The 22,188-nt window shown below is 47.8% G+C and overlaps 1 protein-coding gene across 1 annotated transcript in view; it reads left to right on the forward strand.

Moving 5' to 3' along the window:
- The first annotated feature begins 450 nt into the window (after nucleotides 1-450).
- The window catches only part of Cnnm4 (cyclin and CBS domain divalent metal cation transport mediator 4), a 39,304-nt gene continuing 17,566 nt past the window's right edge, over nucleotides 451-22,188 (forward strand). Inside the window, exon 1 of the mRNA XM_076833187.2 lies at nucleotides 451-1,852. Within this exon, the coding sequence (XP_076689302.1) occupies nucleotides 451-1,852 (1,402 nt within the window). The remainder of the gene's footprint in view (nucleotides 1,853-22,188) is intronic.

Consider the following 22,188-nt stretch of genomic DNA (forward strand, 5'->3'; position numbering starts at 1 on the left):
CTCAGTTGCAGAGAGCTAGGGCCTGGGAAGAAGCCGAGCATGCCCAACCCGGTGAGCGGCGGAACTGGAGAGGCGCGGCCGGGAGAACAGAGCTGGCTGGGGTACGGGTGACCTCTGCCAGCGCGAAGCGCTGGGACTGGCGGGGAGCGCCCGCAGGGAGCAAAGGCGAAGGGCGGGGCGGACACCCGCCCGCGGCTCCCGCGCTCCCGCGAGGCTCCACCTTAAGCGCTCAGACCCCGCTAAAGGCGGGCGCTAGCGCGGCGTGCCCGGGGGCGGGGCCTCGAATGCAAACGAGGGGCGTGGTCGCGGGCGGGGCGGGCGGGGCGCTGACCTGACGTCAGGCCCGCGGCCCGGGCAGTTGGCTCGGCGGCGGCGGAGCGGCAGGAGCGGCGGCGCCGAGCGGGCCGCGCGGCGGGGCCCGGGGAGCGGCGGCATCGGAGCCGGAGCAACATGGCGCCGGTGGGCGGGGGCGGGCGCCCGGGCGGCGGGCCGGCCCGAGGGCGCCTCCTCCTGGCGGCGCTGGTGCTGCCGGCGCTGCTGTGGGCGCGGGGGGCCCGGGGTCAGGGCAGTCCCCAGCCGGGCATGATCCTGGGCATGAGGCTAGCGAGCTGTAACAAGTCGTGTGGGATGAACCCGGATGGCATCATCTTCGTGTCCGAGGGCAGCACGGTGAACCTGAGGCTGTACGGCCAGAGGCTGGGCGAAATCTCCAGCAACCTGATCTCCTTCACCGAGGTGGACGACGCCAACACCGTCCACAACTCCACCAACTGCCTCGAGCTCACCAAGGACCTGGTCGTCCAGCAACTGGTCAACGTGAGCCGCGGGAACACGTCCGGGATGCTGGTGGTGTTCACCAAGTTCCTCCGGAGGAGCGAGAACATGAAGCTTTATGCGCTGTGCACCAGGACCCGGGATGACGGGCCCTGGCTCAAGTGGACGGACAAGGACTCGCTGCTCTTCATGATGGAGGAGCCCGGGAGGTTCCTGCCGCTCTGGCTGCACATCGTCCTCCTTTTGGTGCTGCTGGTGCTGTCGGGCATATTTTCTGGCCTCAACCTGGGGCTTATGGCCCTGGACCCCATGGAGCTGCGCATCGTGCAGAACTGTGGCACTGAGAAGGAGAAGAGGTATGCCCGCAAGATAGAGCCCATTCGGCGCAAGGGCAACTACTTGCTCTGCTCCCTGCTCCTGGGTAATGTGCTGGTCAACACTTCCCTCACCATCCTCCTGGACAACCTCATTGGGTCTGGCATCATGGCTGTGGCCTCCTCCACCATTGGCATTGTCATTTTTGGGGAGATCTTACCTCAGGCCCTGTGCTCCCGACATGGGCTGGCTGTGGGTGCCAATACCATCGTTCTTACCAAATTCTTTATGCTGCTCACCTTCCCCCTCAGTTTCCCCATCAGCAAACTCCTGGACTTTTTCCTAGGCCAGGAGATTCGCACTGTTTACAATCGGGAGAAACTGATGGAGATGTTGAAGGTGACAGAGCCCTATAATGACCTCGTGAAAGAGGAGCTAAATATGATCCAGGGTGCCCTGGAACTACGGACCAAAACTGTGGAGGATATCATGACCCAGCTCCACGACTGCTTCATGATCCGCAGCGATGCCATCCTGGACTTCAACACGATGTCAGAAATTATGGAAAGTGGCTACACTCGCATTCCTGTGTATGAAGATGAGCAGTCCAACATCGTAGATATCCTGTATGTCAAAGACTTGGCCTTTGTGGACCCTGATGACTGCACCCCCCTCAAGACCATCACCCGCTTCTATAACCACCCGGTACATTTTGTCTTCCATGACACCAAGTTGGATGCCATGCTGGAGGAGTTCAAGAAGGGTAAGGACTGGTGCATTACCCAGCTCTGCTGCCTCTTCTCCTGTGTGTTTCGTGTCTGCTGATTTTAGTGTCCCCTTGGTGTGGCCCTGTGTCCCTTTGCCTGTCACTTCCTATGTTTTTGAGGCAAATGGTATTAGGCCCAGTGGAAACAGTTCTCAAGGGTCTCCCGTCTGATAGGTACTGTGCTTTGGTGCTTTGGATGAATCAAAGTCAAAAAAGGCTTGCTGTAAGGATAGAGCAAGGACAGAGTAAGACTGGGGCCCAAAAAGAGGCCAGCATCAGGCTGATGGAGGTTTAGATGGCGATGGAAGGGGCGGGGGAACTGCACAAACCTTCACAGGGGAAGGAGCATTTGAGGGGATCCTTAAAAGGTGGAGTGGCTTGGAGAGGGAATCCCACTAGCAGAGCTCTAGGATGTGCTTATGGCCGGGAAGGTGGGGGCATATTGGTCAGTGGGGGGAGAACTGGAGGAGTTGGGGTCTGAGGAAGATGGTAAGTTTGGAGTTTGGAGCTTGGAAGGTTTTTGAGCAGGGCAGGATGTCACCAGAGCTCTGCACCCTAGACTCAGCAATGGGAGGTCTCCAGTTGGCTCCCTGCTCAGAACAATGCCAAATAACGCTTTCCACTATTCAGCAGAATCAGGCAGATTAAGTTTGGGTCATTGTCCCGTCTTTCCCAGGCGCCAAGCATAAGCTTGCCTCCTGCGGTCTGCTGGGAATCCCCAGCTGGCCTTGCTGCCTTGGGCTCTCACCCTCTCCCTGGTGTTCTTGGCCAGTGCTCAGGTAATTAGAGAGGCGTTGGGAGGGCTTCCTCCCCTGCCTCAGAACTCAGGGCGCACACCCCTTTCCTTACTTCCCACAGAACTTTCCTCCCACCTCTGTCTCCCAGAAACCCTCAGAGTGGCAGTAAACAAACCAATTATGGAATAAAAACCTAGGCCAGAGGGGGTGGGGAGACAGAAAGCACTGGGCAAGGGGGCGGGTGTCGTCCTAAACCTTGGGGTTTTGCTTCTTAAACTCAGTTCCAACTTTCTTCTCTAGGTAGAGCTGCTCCTGGCTGAGGCTCAGGCAGAACCACTTCTGAACTAGCTGCAGGCACGCCTGGGGTCATTTCTGGACCAGAGAGTAGACAGCCTTGGAGTGGATAAGGGAGGGAGGAGCTGGCCTTGCCAGGTTCTGAAAAGATGCTGGGTCAGGGTCATGGTCCAGGCCAGCGGGGCAGATTGGTACCCTCTCTTTTTAGGTTTGCCAGAGTGAATCTCAGTGTCAGAGCTGAGGAAAACTTGAGTAATATGAGCCAGTCTGGGAGACAGCTTGGGAGGAGGCTTCTCTGCAGAGAGACTGGAGGGACACAGATGCCTGGTGATGCAGGCACAGCCAGGGAGGAGCTTTGCAGTTTCAGACCCAGGAACCAGTTTCTCCCAGGAAAGAGCAGTGAGGAGTGTGTCCCACCCTCACTGTGGGCCCACAACCTGGGGTCCTGAGGAGTACTCTCCTGTTACTTGATCAGAAACCTGATGAGGACTGTCCAGCCATCCGCTTCCTCCTCACTAACCTTTATAGTTTTTGAGGCTGTTGCTGGTGTCATACCCACCAGCACCTCCCCATCAGGTCATCCAGATCTGGATCCAACCAGTATGGATTTGCCTCACCAGGCTTCCAGCCCCTGATCTGCAGGGCCAGCCTCTTGAGTGGGAGCTTCTCCAGGTCTTGGGGGAAGGAATGCCCTTTCATGAAGCTGGGGAAATGAGCTGGCACCTCTGAGGCCATAGTTCTCCTGAGCTGCACTTTCCAGATTCATGGTTTTGGGCCACCGGACTCTTCTTAACACAGGCCTGGGACCTGAGCTGAGCCTTGGAGGGATGCCGGCACTGCCCAGGAAAAGCAGGCTCAATCTACACGCTCAGCAGGCCACCTGGAGCTGTGTGTGAGTCCTGGTCCTGGTCCTCAAGATATCTCTTTCTGGTTCCCAGAGGCTTTGGAAGAAGCTTCCTCCCAGAGTGGCCTCTCCCAGATCTTTGCATCTGGCATTTACCTCTTTATCCTGGGGCCACCTGGGAAGTACAACTTAAAAGATATTTGTTATGCGCTTAGTGTTAGGGAGACTTCTTTTTTGGCTAAGAAAAATAAGTAAGCCAGGTCTCCACCGCCTACTTGTCAGCAGCACTGAAATAAGCTGGGCTGGAGGGATTGTGGGTCTTTCCTGGACCATCATCTCTTTTAGGATCCTTTTTCCCCCAGCCCAACTTGATCAGCTCCTTGAGCGTAGGGGCTCTGTCGTATTAATGTTTCCACCACTCAGTGCTTGGTAGAGAGGTGGTCTTCCATAAATGTCTGTTAAAGAAATGAATGAACGAACGAGCTGGTTGACTGTCTGGCAAGCCCTGCTGGCTTCTCGAACACCCCAGGACACTCCTGCCCAGGGCCTTGCCCTAGCTGTTCTCTCAGATGGGACTGCTCTGCCCCAGAGGAGGTGGCTTCTCTCCCCTCCCTCAGGCTGGCCTCATCTGTGCCTGTGTGAGGCCTGCTGCCTCCCTCCCTTAGCCGCATCCCCCAGGCCACTGGACCTTCCCAACTCCCCCTACCCTGTGCTGCTTTTCCTATTTCTGCTGGCACACCTCACACTCTTAAGATCTATAGTTTATTGACTTTCTATTTGTCCGTCTCCTCCACTAGATGGAAGTTCCACAGGGCAGGGCTCTTGGTTCTCTTCATTTGTGGATCCATTGTCCCCAGGATGGCTCTTGGCACACAGTCTTAGTAAGGCCTCAATACAACGTTGCTGAGTGACTAAAGATTGAAGAAGTGACCTGTCTAGTTTGGGGGAGAATTATTCCCATTTCAGAAGTGTTAGAATTATAAGGAGCTGATGAGGGCTAAAGGAGATGACGCTGTGCATTACCAGGGGCTCGACTCCGGGCATCAGCAGAGATGAGAGGAGCCCCCTCAGTGATGCCTGTTAATGATTCAGGGCAGGTGCCAAGAGTGGGATGCCCAGGTCCCCTCCCCTGTGCTTCAGTTTCTCTGCCTGTTAGTGGTCTTTGGCCACTCAGTATTATACAGCCAACCTCAGGGTGTGCAGGGGAGCTGAGCTTCCCCTAGAGCTAAGGCCAGAATGATAGTCTCCAGTTGCTTCTGACCCTAACTCCAGGCAGTTAGCATTTGAAGCTTTTGAACCCCATATCCATGCCAGGCATGGTGCCAGGTGCTACAGGACCTTCTAGTGGCAGGGAGACAGCCAGTCAAGCTGCCAAGGCTCCTGCATATGAACCTTGGCCTCCATTGAACCTCACCTAGAACTGTTTGCAGTACTGGGTGTTAGGAGGTGGCTTGTCCCCTGCATGGAGTTCTGAAACCGTGGTGCTTGGTTTCTCCTGGCCCAGTTTGCATTTTGCCTCCACCTCAGATGGTTTTGCAGACCGTGAAACTCACGAGGGAACTTCCCACGTGGGGGCCTCGAGCCCCACATTGAAACCACCTTCCACCTTTTCCTGTTCGCACCCTCTGGGACATTCCTGCCCCTCCCAGGGACTTGGCTCTTCTTTCTCCACCTTATCTTTCCCCACCCACCTCATAACCCTCCAGACCACTGTACTGAATTGGATGTGAACTCCACCCAGCCAGAGCTGGGTTTAAATTCCACCCTGCTGGGTCACTGACCTATGAAGTGACCTTGGACCTATTACTGCTCCTCTCAGCAAGTTAGGGGGGTATAATTTGGAGGAGAAAGAAAGCTAGAAATATTTTCATTGAAAACCCCTCCCATATATTTCCATACTTCACGTCAATTTCCCATCTCTCTAACTTTATTTCTGGAATATTTTAAGAAAAACACACTGCATGATTTTTGTGCTCACTCTGGGTTCCTGTCTTCTGTCACAGCCTCACTACCATACCCCCCCCCAACCTCCCACCCATCTGCTTGTTCATTCATTTGTTCAACAAGAGTGTAACATTTTGCAGCCTATGTGGCAGACACTGTGCGGGCTGTTGGGAGTCAGATGAATAGAAGTCCTATTCACGGAACTCACAGCCTCCCCAGAGACAGATGTAGCTAAGGTTTGGCTCTGCAGAATGCACAGATGGGGTGCAGGGAGTTGAGACAGGTGAGGCCTGTGAGATGCTCCTGAATCAAGACAACGGGACCCAGCACAGAGATACGGGAGTCTAGCCCAGGAAGTAGTTGTGACTGTGGAGGTTTCTGGCTTGAGATTTGGGTCAGTGGTGTCGTCATTTAACTGCAGTAGGGAGGAGGGAAAAGGCAGTTAGGTGAGGGCGGAAGGGAGAGGATGCTGCCTTCCCTGGGGCTCCTTCTCTGTGTCCAGCAGTGTCTTCACTAGAGCCTCTCCCACTTGACCCTACTCCAGGACCACCTGCAGACTTGAGATCCATGGATCTGGGGTGTGGCCTGGGAGTCGGCATTTCTGACAAGCTCTCAGGTGGCACTGCCTGGACCATACTGGGGTGCAGATCATCTGGGCAAGTGTGCAGGTGAAGATGCCTGTGTGGGGCTTGGGAGGGAGGCCAGGACCAGGCTGGCAGGTGTCAGAGTCAGCTGAGAGCGTGCAGAACGTGAGAAGGTGTCAAGGATGGCGCTGGGGTTGCCAGCATGGCAAAGCCTGGCAGGCACAGATGGTGGGATGGGACAGTTAAGCCCCAAGGTCTCAGTGACGAGTGGAGAGAGAAGGCAGTGTACATCTGGTGTCTCTCAGCTTCTCTTGGAACCAACCTCCAGTTGGTATTTGATCTTGAGAAGCCGCCCAGGACAGGTGTATCTGAGAGAGTGACAGTTGCTGCCTGCTCATGGATGACCCTCTGGCCCAGGGCAGAGGTCCCAGCGGGGCAGCTGACGAAGCACCGGCCAGGCTGCTGCTCACTTTCTCTTAGGTGTGTGCTGTGGGCAGAAGTGGGCCTGGTGGAGTGGCCAGTGTTGTCTTTTGCTGCCTGTGTAGGTGCAGAGCCATCTCGTTAGGTGTTGATAGGCCTGTCCTAGAGCCCTTTCTTGATGGTGTGCTGCAAGGAGCCTGGGCCCTGATACCAGTGCTTACATCTCAAAAAGCCTTATATTTGTACTTAGGAAACTCAGCCTGTGTTTCCTGACTCCTCAGCTCAGGATACAATACTAACCAGAGGTTCAGCCTTGAGAAGAGATGAGCGCTTGGGAGCACGGAATCACAGAACTGGGATCTACAGGAGCTGTGGTTAAGGGTTAGGGACCTGGGGAAGGAGGCCTGCCCTGTCAGCAGAGGTCTGGGAAGGCAATGAAAGGAGGGGACATCTGCTGGACCTTCGAGGGTGGCTAGACATGGCAGTTTCTACTTTGGACAAGAATTATCAGAGGAAGAATGAGCTCATCAGTCCTTTGTGCCAGCTTTTGCCTGTTTTGGCTGGTTCTCAGCCCTCTCTGGGGGGCTTTGAGATACAGATCACAGTGCCTTCTCTCTGCACCCATAACCCACCCTGATGCTGTCATTCAGACAAGCCTGGCACACGGAACAGCAAGAGCATCTTTATTTATTTTTTATTTGAGGGGTTATCAGGGGTTGAACCCAGGGGCACTTAACCATTGAGCCACATCCCAGCTCTTTTTATTTTTTATTTTGAGATGGGGTCTCACTGAGTTGGTTAGGGCCTCGCTAAGTTGCTGAGTCTGGCTTTGAACTTGAGATCCTCCTGCCTCAGCTATTGGGATTACAGGCATGCGCCACCACGCCAGATACCAAGTGCATCTTAAAGTGGAAGGAAGCCCTTAGTACCACCTGTCAGCCTTGGTCTCCTGAGGATGGCCAGCAGCCTGTTTGTTGCTCATCCAGTGCTGGTTCCTGAAGGGCCACAAAGCCTGAGGATACACAGAAGGGAAGATGGGCCAGGCCCTGCTGTCCCTGTCCTGTGACTGCTTTTAAGATGGCATCCTGACTCCTTCACCCCAGCCCACTGGGAGGGGTGGGCTCCCTTGCTGTCCTTGCCAGGCTCTCCCTTACCTTCCTGTGGCCTTAGGGATTCTTTGAACTTCTCTCAGAACTTGTCCTCTGGGTGTTAGGGTTATTCAATCTCCTGCATGAAGTCCCAGGCTAAGAGATTGTCTGGGGCTGCTGCTTCAACCAGCTCTGTTCCTGTCATCTGCCATGGGACCCAGCTGCCCCCAGGTGCTGTCCATTTGAGCCAGTCCATCCCACCTGTCCTGTGACTCGGTTGTATCTGTCCTTGCACTTGACTGGCCTAGATCTCCTGTTGTGAGAGGCTTTGAGAGAGTCTGCATTCCTTGCTTCTATTCCTGTTTTATTATTAGATGATTTTATTTTTTATCAGTTTTTATTACTTTTCCTAGCCAGGACTTTAGAAAGCACACAAACATCTCAACTAAACCAAACCATGAGCCTGACACCAAGAAGGAACTACTTCAAATATTTTGATGTATCGTGATAACTGCATTAGAAATTTACTTTCATTGTTTTAGTTTAACAAATCCTACAGTAGGGCTGGAGATGCAGCTCAGTGGTGGAGCGATTGCCTAGCCTGCTGGGCCCTGGGTTCCACCCCGAGCACAAACTAAAACAAAAAACCTTGCAACCAACAGCAGGATCAAAACCATTTTCAGCTAGATGTGGTGATATAGGCCTGTGATCCCAGTGATTTGGTAGGCTGAGGCAGGAAGATTGCAAGTTCAAGGTCAGCTTCAGCTATTTAGTGAGACCCTGTCTCAGAAAAACAGGGTTGGGGATATAGCTTAGAAGTAGAGTGTCCCTGGATTAAGTCCTTAGTACCACTAAAAAAATTTTATATATTCACTTTCTAGCCACACTCCCAGGTGCCTGCCACTCATGAGATGTTCCCCATGATATCATTGCGCACAATTTTGTGTCCTGTTTTTTGGAATGTAGTCTACAATGGTTGTTCAGATTGCTCCTTGGATAAGAAATGAAATATTTTCTTGTGCCCCCACCCCTATCGTCCTCAGCAGAGCCTCTTGATTGGGACTGCGGGGCTCAGTAGGAAGGTAAGCCCAGAAGCCAGGTGTGCAGCACCAGCCTGTTTGGCTAGGGGTTAAGCTGGCGGCCCTGGAGCATTCCCCCGGGGTTACAGTCAGAGTGGCTTCCATGCTGCAGGGCTGATTTACTGTGACCTGGCCAGGGTTCCCGAAAGACTGGTTCCCCAGGCTCTTTGGAACGCCTGGTCTCCAGCCAGCAGGCAGCCTGCAGCCTCCTCGGGAGGAGGATCCCTCCCCCAGTCCAAACAGGCTCACTCCCACACTGGTCCACACCCGTACATGTACACACACATATACACACACACGCGCACACACACACACACACACACACACACCACCCGTGTGCACAGGAGGCAGACACATGGACCTACACATTTCCTCCCCAACATGGGCACAGGCAGTCAGACACACACACGCAAACACATATACGCTCTTGAACACCCTTCCCCGTGTGCACAGGCAGGGGTGCTGCACACTCAGCCCTTCGTACACATAGGCTCACACTCACCTGCTTGCACACCTGCACTGTAACAGGCAGCACTACTTTAAGCTCAAGTCTACCTCTTATCAAACTCTGCTAAGAGTTAAAAGTGAGTTTAAAAAGTGAGTAAGCTGGGGATGTGGCTCAAGTGGTAGCACGCTTGCCTGGCATGCGTGGGGTTCGTTTCTCAGCACCACATAAAAAATTAAATAAAGATATTGTATCCACCTAAAACTAAAAAATAAATATTAAAAAAAAAAGTGAGTGGTGGTGGGGCTGAGATTGTGGCTCAGTGGTAGAATGCTTGCCTAGCAGGTGGGGCACTGGGTATGATCCTCAGCACCACATAAATGTAAAATAAAGATATTGTGTCCACCTAAAACTAAAAAATAAATTTAAAAAAATGAGTAAGTGGGGCGCCTTTAATCCTAGTTACTCGAGAGGCTGAGGCAGAAGGATTGCAAATGAAAGGCCAGCTCAGGCAACTTAGTAGGACCAATCTCAAAAATAAAATCAAAAATGGCTGGAGTGTAGCTCAATGATAGAGTACTTGTCTCGTACCCTGGGTTCCATCCCCTACTTGGGTGGGGACTGGTTCTTAAACCCACAGGCAGCTCTACTATTGACACGATTGTATAAAAGAGAACCTTATAAAGTGTGGAGGCTGGACAAGCCTTATCACACAGTAAGAAATACCAACCCTTGAGACAGCTGGATTGTGGCTCAGTGGCAGAGCACTTACCTCACATGTATGAGGCACTGGGTTTGATCCTCAGCACCACATAAGAATAAATAAATTAAATAAAGGTGCTGCATCCATCAAAACTAAAAAAATTTAAAAAATTAAAAAAAAAAAAAAAAAGAAATACCAACCCAATGACTTGGGAGGCTGAGGCAGGAGGGTCTCAAATGAAGGCTAGCCTCAGCAATTTAGCAAGACTCTGTCCCAAAATAAAAAATAAAAAGGGCTGGGGATGTGGCTCAGTGGTTAAAATGCCCCTGTGTTCAATCCCTGCATCAAAAAAGAAAAGAAAAGAAATTCCAGCTGTGGGCAGGGCTGAGGATATAGTGTAATGACAGGGCACTTTGCCAGAATGCCCAGGCCCTGGGTTTGATCCCCAACACAAATAAGAAAAAAAAAGAGAAGAAATGCTTCTACAGTCACTTTATTTCATAAAATGCTCAAAATAATGACTGACTTTTGGGATCAGAAAAAATTTTCCACAGTAGCTAGTGATTTGGTCATTGACACTGATGACTGTGTCTGCTTCCGAGGGTTGCAGGACTGAAGGAGGTCAGGCGTGCCCGGTACCGTATAATCATGCACTAAATATTAACTATTTTAACAATGATCCCAAAGCTGCTCCAGTGGCGCTGACACCAGCTCGTGGCCGCAGTGGCTCTTACGCAGTGGCTCAGGATGCCCCAGTGTCCAGGGTGGTGCCTCACTGAGAATCATGAACGCATGGAGCTCCAAAGAGCCCGCTGTGTAATTATACGCTCATTCAAAGTCTCTCTGGATTGGACCACAGTGGCTGCTTGTAAGGGAAACAATGCAGACTTCAAGGGAAAAAGTGTAGGCAAGAGAAACATTAGACCAAGGAAATGCTCCTCATTTAGTATGTTTTTCCTGCAAAATGGAAAACGTTGCCTGCCATCCTGATTCCCAGCACATTCCTGTCCCAGCCGCAGGAGTTTCATTTGATGGTGGCTGCTGGGGAGACCAGGGAAAGGAGCTCATGGGGCTTCAGGTGCCAGTCCCATCTTTACTTGTTTGTTTTTCCTTTCAGGATTCACCAGCTCCATTTCCCTCCCCGGTATCCCAACAGGGGAGGCAAGAGGGAGACCTTAGGGCACAAACACTCCCCTGGGGGCCCAGTCTCATCCTCACACACAAGACCCAGAAATGTTTTTTGTTTTTGTTTTGTAGTACTAGGCATTGAACCCAGGGTACTTTACCACTGAGCCACATTGTATGAAAGAGCCACATTGTATAAAAACCCCTTTTTGTTTTTAGTTTGAGACAGGGTCTCACTAAGTTGCTGAGGTTGGCTTCCAACTTGAAGTCCTCCTGCCTTAGCCTTCCAAGTCACTGGGATTAAAGACTTGTGCCACTGTACCTGGCCAGAAATGCTTTTTGAGCCCAAGGCCTCCTGGGTGCTAGGCAAGTGCTCTACCACTCAGCTACACCCCCAGCCCTCAAGAATGCCTTTCATAGGTGTCCCAGGCAAGAAGGATGAGGAGGAGCACAGGTCCTGCTGCTTGGGGAAGATATTGGATGAGAAGATAACACAGAGCTCGCTCCTTCAAGGAAAACAGACTGCGTTCTAGAAGGGGTGGAAAGCAGAGAGCTTAAAGAAGGCAGTGTCTGCAGTCAAGGTTGACATTGATGGCATACTTATAATCCTCGAGCACTGCAAATGGGGACTGAGGCTCACAGAGGCTGAAAATTTGTCCCAGTGGCGTAACAACCAGGTGACAACCCCAGGCTCTTTGGCTTCAAAAGCCACGGTCTTAACCACTATGTGTGTCACCTCTAAGCAAGACTATAGCTATTAAGAGACCAACTGGGGGGCTGGGACTGTAGCTCATTGCCGAGTGCTTGCCTAGCATGTGTGAGGCACTGAGTTCGATCCTTAGCACCACATAAAAAATAAACAAAGGCATGCTGTCCATCAACAACTACAAAAAAAGAAAAAAGAAAAAAGAAAAGAGACCAACTGGGTGCCATGGCATTTGCCTGTAATCCTAGATACTCAGGAAGCTGAGGCATGAGGATCACAAGTTCAATTCCAGCTGTGGGCATTTTTTTTTTTTTTTTTTTTTTTTTTTACCACGAGCTGCATCATCAGCCCTTTTGCTTTTTTGAGACAGGGTCTCAATAAGTTGCTTAGGGCCTTGTTAAGTTTCTGAGGCTTGCCTTGAACTTGGGATCTTCCAGTTTCAGCCTCTCGGGTCTTTGGGATTAGAGGCGTGCACCACTGCATCCAAGCCTGGGCATTTTAACAAGATCCTGTTTCAAAAAAGGCAGGGGTGTAGCTTAGTGATAAAGCACCTGTGGGTTCAGTCTCCAGTTGCAAAAGAGAGAGAGAGAGACACAGACACACACACACACACACACACACACACACACACACAGAAAGAGATTGGGAAATTTCAATAACTCTAGCCTGGAAAATTTACTGTCAGTTCTAGATTTTTTAGAAAAGATTATTATTGTTGTTGAAGCACAATGTAGAGAAAAGCACATAAATCATGGAAAGCACAGAACAAGCTGTCCTGTATATGTACCACAAAACTCAAGCAGTACCATATCACTCACACCCTAGAGCCATCCGCACACTGTCCCAGTCACTGCCCTGTTCCCCAAATCATCACACGTTAATTTTTTCTATGTATAAAATTGAGTTAAATCCCAGCATCTCAGGAGGCTGAGGCAGGAGGATTGCAAGTTCAAAGACAGCCTCAGCAACTTTGTGAGACCCTCTCTAAAAAATAAAAAAGATCTTGGGGAAAAAAAAAGTAAATTGTACAGTGGGTCTGGTGCCCTCTTCTGTGGTCAGGGCCTTGTGCCTGAGAGGCAGGCCCTGTACCACTGAGCTACATCCTCAGCACCCCCTGGTGGTGGTGGGTCTTCTTCTTCTTGTTCTTTTAAAATTGTTTTTAGTTGTCAATGGACCTTTATTTAATTTTTATTTATTTATATGTGGTGCTGAGAATCGAACACAGTGCCTCCAACATGCTAGACAAGTGCTCTATCACTGAGCCACAACTCCAGTCCCCTCCTGGTTCTTCTTAAGGTTAAGGTTATGGGCGTTCTCCATGTTGAGCATCACTCTAGTTTATTCTTTTTGAGGATCACAGGTTTGAGGCTAGCTTCAGCAACTTATCGTCTCAGAATAAAAAATAAAAAGAGCTGGGGTTTTGTGGCTCACAGGCCCGTAGGTTCAGTCCCCAGTACCAAAAAAAGAATATGGACAACTCACATGATAGGCACCTCGCAAAAGAACATAGCCAAACGGACAATAAGCACATGAGATATGCTAGAGTATTCTGTGACGTATGTTCACCATGGTGGCACTGTAGCGTTTGGATTATTTCCAGTGTGGGACTGTTACAGATGCTGCTGCTGCAAACAACCTTGGCAAGTCCCTTGAGGAATCTGTGATGCATTTCTCTTGGGAATATGCCTGGGAGTGGAAGTGCTAGGGCTAGGATACGGTATAGGAGATAATTTTCCCTAGTGCTATATCAGTTTATACTCAAATTGCCACCAGTGCTGGTATTACCAGCTATTTATTTTATTTTTGCTTTTCGAGTCAGTGTGTGGTGGTGTCTCATGTTTTTAATTTGGATTGTCTTAGTGACTAAGAAGGCTGAGCACTGTTTTTGTTTGTCCGTTTTGTGGTGCTTGGGATGGGACCCAGGACCTCATGCACACAAGGTTAAAAAACAGAGGCTCTAGTTCTGCCTCTGAGGAAATCCCCGCTCTAGCATATCTCATGTGCTTATTGTCTGTTTGGCTGTTTTCTTTTGTAGGGTGCCTATCATGTGTGTGGTCCATGTACTTTTTTTGGTACTGGGGATTGAACCCATGGGCCTGTGAGCCACAAAACCCCATCCCTTTTTATTTTTCATTCTGAGACAGGAGGGTCTCACTAAGTTGCTGAAGCTAGCCTTGAACCTGTGATCCTCTGTCTCCGAAGTCACTGGGATAACAGGAGTGGGCTACCATGCTCGGCCATTAGTATTTTTTTGTAGAGAACAGTCTATTCTGAACAATTTTTGTATATATGATACATTGTTACTAAATATAGTCACCATGTTGTACAGTAGAATTTATTCTTATTTGAAATTTTGTAATCTTTAAACATCTCCCCAATCCCCTCTCCCCATTGACCCTTCCTGACTCTTGACTTAAGGTTTTTGTTTTTTCACTGGGGATTGAACCTGGACCTACCATATATTAGACCAGCGCTCCCCTCTTGGCCACACCCTCAGCCCTTCTCGTGACTCTTGATGGCTTGAAGCTTTAAATTTTGGTATAGTTCAATTTATCAGCTTTTTCTTTTATGGTTGCTTAATGTTTGGATATCCTGTTCAAAATTCTTTGCTAATACATGAGTCCTATGTTATCTTCTAGAAACTTTTGTTTATCTTTCTCATTTAGAGAAGTTTATCTTTGTGGGGTTTTTTTTTTTTTTTTTTTTTTGGTACCATTTCTCTTTTAGTGGATACCAGGGGTTGAACTCGGGGGCACTTGACCAATGAGCCACATCCCAGCCCTATTTTGTATTTTATTTAGAGACAGGGTCTCACTGCGTTGCTTAGCACCTCGCTTTTGCTGAGGGTGGCTTTGAACTTGCGATCTTCCTGTTTCAGCCTCTTGGCCACTGGGATTATAGGCGTGTGCCACCATGCCCAGCTCAGTTTTATTTTTTTTGTAGGGATCAAACCCAAGGGCCTTATGAAGCTAGGCAAGCGCTCTTCAACTGAGTCGCCATCCTCAGACCCTCTCTTGTTTGTGATGTGCGCTCAAGGTTAAGATCTCTTTTCTTTTCTTCTTCTCTTCTCTTCTCTTCTCTTCTCTTCTCTTCTCTTCTCTTCTTCTTTTCTTTTCTTTCTATAATCCTCATGGATATCCTGCTACTCAGGGACTGGTTAATGAGAAGACTCCCTTCTCACTGAGCTGTGGTGTATGGGGGCAGCTGTCTCTGGACTCTCTATTCCCCTGGTCTATTTATCTTTCTGTGTTCCACATTGACATAATTGTAGTACCTTTAAAATAAGTTAATCTCTGGAAATATTAAGCCCTTTGTTCTGCTTCCAGATTGACTTGGCTGTTCTTAGGTTTTCACCTGGAAATTTTATGGAATTGTACTGAATCTAGAAATCAACTGGAGATTCGACTTTTTTTCTTGTTCCTTTTTAGTGCTGGGGATTGAACCCAGGACCCTGTGCATGCAAAGCACATAACTTACCATTGAGTTATACTCCCAGACCCATGACTTGACATTTTATTATAATAATCTTCCAGCTTGCAAACATGTTATCTCTTTATTATGTCTTCTTAATTTCTTTCTTTCTTTCTTTTTTTTTTTTTTGATACTGGGAATTGAACCCAGGGGTGCTTAATCACTGAGCCACATCCCCAGCTCTTTCTTTCTTTCTTTTTTTTTTTTTTTTTTTTTTTTTGAGATAGGGTCTCACTAAGTTGCTGAGACTAAGGCTGGCTTTGAACTTGTGATCCTCTTGCCTCATCTTCCCGAGCCAGGTGTGTGCTGCCACGCTCAGTCTGTTTTTGTGTTTTATTTTGAGACAGACTCTCATTAAGTTGCTAAGGGTCTGCCTAAGTTGCCCAGACTGGCCTTGACCTTTCAATCCTCCAGCCCCAGCTTCCCAACCTGAGTCTCTAGAATTATAGGTGTGCACCCCCACACCCAGCTCAATACTGTTTTATTGTTTTCTGGGTAGAAGTCTTACATATCTTATCTTAGATTTATTCCTTGGTATTGATTATTTATTTAAATTTATTTCCCAGCCCCACCCCCCCAAAAAGTTTTAAAATGGGTGTTTAACATTTATTTTTCCAGATATTTGTTGCAGGTTGTTCCATTGGCACCTTACCTGAGATATACTGAGGTTAGTTCTGATACCAGCTACTTGGTTAGCGTGAGACTGCAGTTTTAAGGGCTTTGTCTTCTACAAGAGTGCCCTTATTTCAGAGACCAGCTGCAAGCAGGGTCCCCTTCACTTTGCACTTTTGCTCAACCAGTTATTAATACAGGGGTTCCTGTGGCCCCCTCAGATTCAATTTGTGTGTGTGTATGTGTATGTGTATGTGTGTGTGTGTGTGTGTGTGTGTGCATGTGCACATGTGCTCAAACGTGGAGCTACAGCCCAGCCCCTGTAATTCACTGGAACAACTCCCAGAATTTAGAAAGTCTCTGCACTTGGGTTTATGGTGTTGTTTGGAGGGATGCACGTGGAGGAGGGTCCTGTACTCAGCTTGTGGGGTTGTGGTGCTGCACCCTCCTCCTATTTCAGGGTGCTCACTGAGCTCTGGGGTCCAGAGTTTCTCATCAGGACATCATTACACATAGGCACAATTGATTGAGTCACTGGCCTAGGCTTGACCTTGATCTCTAGTCCTCCCTCTAGGGAGGCAGGGGAGCTCGAAGCCCTAACCCTGTGATCTAGTGCTTGTTTTTTGGTGACCAGCCCTCATACTGAAGCCCACCTGAGTCATGTCATTAGAATGATAGAGACACTCCTATCACCCAGGAAATATCAAGGGTTTTTGAAGCTCTTTGCCAGGAACCAGGGTCAAAGATGAGGACCCCCTGTCAGCCCCCGTTAGAACCCAGGGCTTCACATATGCTTCACTCTACCACTCAGCTACATCCCTAGCCCTTTGGTGTTTTATTTTGAGATAGGGCCTCTTACTAAGTTGCCCAGGCTGGCCTCAAACTTTCGATCTCCTGCCCCAGCCTCCCCACTAGCTGGGATTGTAGGTGTGTGCTACCATGCCTGGCTCAGGATATTCTTTATACCATATAAATATAGAGAAGTAGAATTGGTTTTTATATATTGACCTTGCTATAAATTCACCCAGGAGTTCTAATAATTCTTGCTTTGGATTCTTTTGGGTTTTGTTGCCCATGAATGATGGCAGTTTTATTGACTTACTGCTAACCCTCCTACATCCTGTCTTGCTATTGTGGTGTGTCACCTGTTAGGGCACCTGGGATTGTGCCAAGCTGGTGCTCGTGGGCATCCTCCCCTCCCCTCAGCTTTGGGAGGCTCTCAGCATGGCTCCTTGAGGGCTGGGTGCAGCTTCGTGGCAGAGCGGTGGCCTGGCAAGATGGCAAGCTGTGATCCCAGAACCACAGGAAAATAAAACAAAATTTTAAAACTCCTTGTCATTATGTATGATTCTGCATTTGTTTTTTAATAGATTTCCTTTATCAGTTACGGCAATTCCCTTCTCTCTCAAGTTTGCTAAGGGCTTTTTTTTTTTTTTTTTTTGGACTAGTGATTAAACACAGGGGTGCTTAACCACTCACTGAGCCACATGCCCAGATCTTTTTTAAAATTTGTTATATATGACAGCAGAACCCCAGATCATCTTATATTTTTTTACTAGAGGCAGGGTCTCGCTAAATTGCTGAGGTTGGCTTTGAGCTCGCCATCCTTCTGCCTTAGCCTCCTGAGCCCCTAGGGGACAGGCACCCTCCCTGCTATGGGCTGTTATAATGAATACAGGTACTGAATTTTGGTTTTGTTTTTTGTTACTCTTGATTGAATGATTAATCTTCTTTGTTCTGTGAAATGCACTGATTTTGGGGAAAGTTTTCCATTAGTAATTCTCTTGCCTTGGGTAAACCTCTACGGTGCCAAGCTGGAAGTGCACTGACTTTTGAATGTTCATCTACAGATTTTTTTTGCGTGGCTGGAGTAAACCTGTCTTACTTATGATTTATTATCCTTTTTACACATCACTAGGTTTAATTTGCTAATATCCTTATTTAAAATGTTGGCACCTCATTCATGAGAGAGATAGGTCTGTAATTGTTTTTCCTGCTATTATGAGATGTCATCAGTTTTTCTTTTAATAGCAGGAAAAATAATTGTTTAATAATTAAGTCTTTTCCCTTCTTGTAATTAAATCTCTAGGTGAGCAGGTTTGAACATGGCACATAATATTCTGGTCTCTTCTCTCCCCTGCTCCTGTGTCTGACGACCAGCACAGCCTCTCTCATCCCCTCCGCTGCTGCTCTTGTTTTTCTCCATCTTTAGGTTTTGACATCAAGATCTGGAGTGATTTGAATAGTTTGTAAGCATCTGGAAACTGTGTATGATTACCAGGAAGGAACTAGGGTTCACTAAGGGGAAAAAAATGCTAGTTTTCATTTCGCCTGTGCGTGTTGGTGGGGGTTGAGTTCCCAGATTAGTTCGGTGTGCAGGCTAATCCCAGGCTAGATATATCTGGATTTCAGCAAAGTCGTTAGCGCAATTTCCTATTAAATCTTTATGACCAGCGCGGCACATGTAGGCTCCTTAATGATGGTCCAACTTTTAGATTGATTTGCCTGTAGATTATTAGCAGGTGGCACAAACAGGTCCAAAGAATGGGTGCCCCACAAGGCAGCAAGGGAGCCAGGAGCCTGTAAGCAATCAAACCAAGTCCTGAGGAGGGGGCTGCTGCTGGCAGGGAGGTTTGGGTGGGAGGCGAGAGGGTTGGGTGGGAAGGGCTGAGCAGTTTGCTGGAATCATCCAAGCACTAAAGAAGCTGGTGGTGCTGGTAGATGGCTGGGGCCCCCTCCTGGCCTCCTGACCTGGCCTCCTGACCGTTAAAGAAGGTGTTCTATGACCCCTGCCCAAGGACAGGGAGATAGAGTCAAATACATTTATACATAAAAATTTCCATATGGTAAAAAATGGGGGCAGACACAATCAGATTGGGATTGTGAGTGTATGAGTATAATGAAATGTTTTGAGGCCATTCGATATTTTAAAATACTATTTAGGCTCAGTGGTAGAGTATTTGCCTAACATGGGTGAGGCCCCGGGTTCAATCCTAGCACCACAAAAGGAAAAGAAACAAAAACTTTTTAATGACATGGGAAAATAAAAAGAACACAAAATATTTAAAAAGCAGGGTATAGCCTAATGGCATGCATCTGTAATCCAGGGACTCAGGAGGCTGAGGCAGGAGGATCGCAAATTCCAGGCCAGCCTTAGCAACTTAGTGAGACTGTCTTAAAATATAAAAAGATCTGGGGTTGGGGATATGGCTCAAGTGGTAGCGTGCTCGCCTGGCATGCACAAGGCACTGGGTTCTATCCTCAGCACCACATAAAAATAAAAAAAAAAAGATATTGTGTCCACCTAAAACTATAGTAAATATTAAAAAAAAAATATAAAAAGATCTGGGGATATAGCTCAGTGGTAAAGTGTCTATGGGTCCAATCTCCAGTACAAAAAAAAAAGGAAGGAAAAAGAAATGAAGGAATACTCGCTCTCTCTCTCTCTCTCTCTCTCTATATATATATATATATATATACACACACACACACACACACATACATATACACACATATGTATGTATATATGTTTAACAGTACTTATTTGTAAGTCAGGATTATATATATATATATAGAGAGAGAGGGGGGGGGGAGAAAGAAACAATATTATGTATGTATGTGTTTTTTGGTGCTTGGGGTTGAACTAGGGTCCCACCACTGAGTCATACCTGCAGTGTGGCAGAATTATAAATGATCTTAGTTTCCTTTTTTCCACTTTTTGTTACCAATATCAGAAAAAGAAAAAGTAAAAATTAGTGAGGTGTGAAAATAAAATTGTAAGAAAATTAGAAATTAGCATACTGGATAGTTGAGGATTTACATGTTTTTAAAAGATTTGATAATACTATTGTTTTGCTTTTTAAAAAGAATCCTTTGAGATACCTACTGAAAAGTGAAATATTTGCAGGTATAATTTGCAGATTCTTAGATAAAATCAGGGCTTTGCTTCAAAATAAGCCAGTGGAGTGAGTGAGTGGGGGTAAATGGGAAACAAGACTATTTGTTAATTATTTAAATTAGGTGAGGATGTAATTATGTTATTACTTCTACTTTTACATATGCTAGAATTTTTCATAGTAAGAGGTTAAAAAACTAGAGACTGTTGACTAGATGAAAAGGCGTGAGGACCTGTCCCCACTGTGAGGGAGCAGTCTTAGGGTCTGTAATCTGTTTTCTTCAGCTTCGTGATCCCTGGGGTGCTAGAGTGGGCAGGCTGTTTGGACTAGAAGTCCCAGTTCTGTACCCAGCCTGATCACCCGCCTGGCCCTGGACATGGCTTCTCTAGGCTTGTGAGGAGAGAGGTCCGTATAGGGACATCTTCTTGGCCCTCCTGGGAGCATGTTCACCAGGACCATGTTCACCAGATTGGTAGGCAGGGAGAGGTGGGCAGGACTGGGCACCTATGAGGGTGTTACTAAGCACAAGAGCAGCTGAGACAGGACCATCTTTATGGGGCTGTTCGTTTTTTTAAACAGGTCTCTCTACATTGGCCAGGCTGGCCCCAGACTCCTGAGCTCAAGAGACCCTCCTGCCTCAGTCTCTCAAGCAGCTGGGACCATGGGGCTCTTCTAAAGGGTGTTTTTCAAACTTTTAATCATGCACCCCATTAGGGAAAAAAAATTTAGTTTATACCTCCATTCACTCAATATGTTATACCTGTACTATTAGATTACTGCATATTATAAAACAAACACATTCTTTACACATTTTTAAAATATATATATTTTTAGTTGTAGTTGGACACAATATCTTCTTAATTTTTATTTGGTGCTGAGGATCAAACCCAGCGCCGCACACGTGCGAGGTGGCTCTCTACCACTGAGCCACGGCCCCAGCCCCAAACACACACTCTTTAAAGTTAATGACGAAATACACATGTTTAAATGTCTTGCTAATAGTTATCACTTCATGTCTGCAGCCCAAAGTCTGAACTCTCTCAGAGCACAAAACGCACTTACAATGGATTCATTATTCATGACAGTGGCTGTGAGCCTGTTTCAGACAGTTTCCTTAACAATTGTGGATTTTGGGCCTGCCAGCGGCAGCCAGCCCCAACAGGATGGTTAATTGTGTTTCCCAGCTGGGGCTGACAAAGGCCGCCTCTCAGCAGGCTTGGGGTTGCTTGATGGTGCCCCCTCAGCCTGTTTCTGTGCAGGGGTCACATTAACCCACTGTCTGTCTGGCCAGGGTTCATTTGGCCAGCAGTGGAAGGCTTAGGGAGGGAGGAGTGCAGGCCCCTTCTCCTGGCCCTCTAGACCTGGACAGGGCCCATTGTCTCCTGTGCAAACAAAAGTAAAACTTGTTTATTTTGGATTAGGAAACAAGTGTAAACAGAGCCTGGGACAAATGCCCCTTGGGAATCTGCTTTGACAGTTCCAGGTGGTCCTCACATGTCACATGTGGTGTGGTGTCCTGTCCTGCTGTTTTGTCTTGCTCAGGGTGGCTGGACAAACTCTTTAGGAGTCCTTATCACTCTGTGTTGATCTTATTTTTTTATTTTTATTTTTTAGGTACTGGGATTTAACTTGGGTGTGATTACCTCAGAGCTACATCCCAAGTACATTTTATTTTTTTATTTTTAGACAGGGTTTTGCTCAGCTGCCAAGGTTGGACTTGAACATGTGATCCTTCTGCCTCAGCTTCCTGAGTTGCTAGAATTACAGGTTTGCGCCTCTGCATACAACTCCCATCTGTATTATTATTATTATTATTATTATTATTATTATTATCATTGTTTTATGTACTGAGCCGCATACCTAGTCTTTTTTTTTTTTTGGGGGGGGGCCATGCAGAGGATTGAACCCAGGGCCTTATACATTTGAGGCAAGCACTCTACCAATATATGCATCCCTAGTCTTTTAATTGTTTATTTTGAAGCAGGGCCTTGCTAAGCTTCTGAGGGTCTCTACTGAGGCTGGCCTTGAACTTGTGATCCTTCTGTCTCAGCCTCCCCTGTCACTGGGATTAGAGCATGTGCCATAACATTGATTCCCATCTATAGTTTTGGCAAATGGACCTTAGCGTCTTGCATTTCCATTTCTGTTTCCCCTGGGTGTTCTTCTATCACTTTATATGTTTTTCTCAGCTTTACTCTTTTCAATGTCTTTATTTTATTTTTTTGTACTTCCGAGGATCAAACCCAGTACCTCACATGTGCCAGGCAAGTGCTCTGCCAACTGAGCCACAAACCCAGCCCCTCAGCTTTACTTTTATTTTCCCATTGTCATTTCTTTCCTTTTGAAATGTACCTACCCAAATCCAGGCATGGTGGTATATGCCTG

This window comes from Callospermophilus lateralis, chromosome 14, assembly GCF_048772815.1.
Source record: "Callospermophilus lateralis isolate mCalLat2 chromosome 14, mCalLat2.hap1, whole genome shotgun sequence".
NCBI lineage: Eukaryota > Metazoa > Chordata > Mammalia > Rodentia > Sciuridae > Callospermophilus > Callospermophilus lateralis.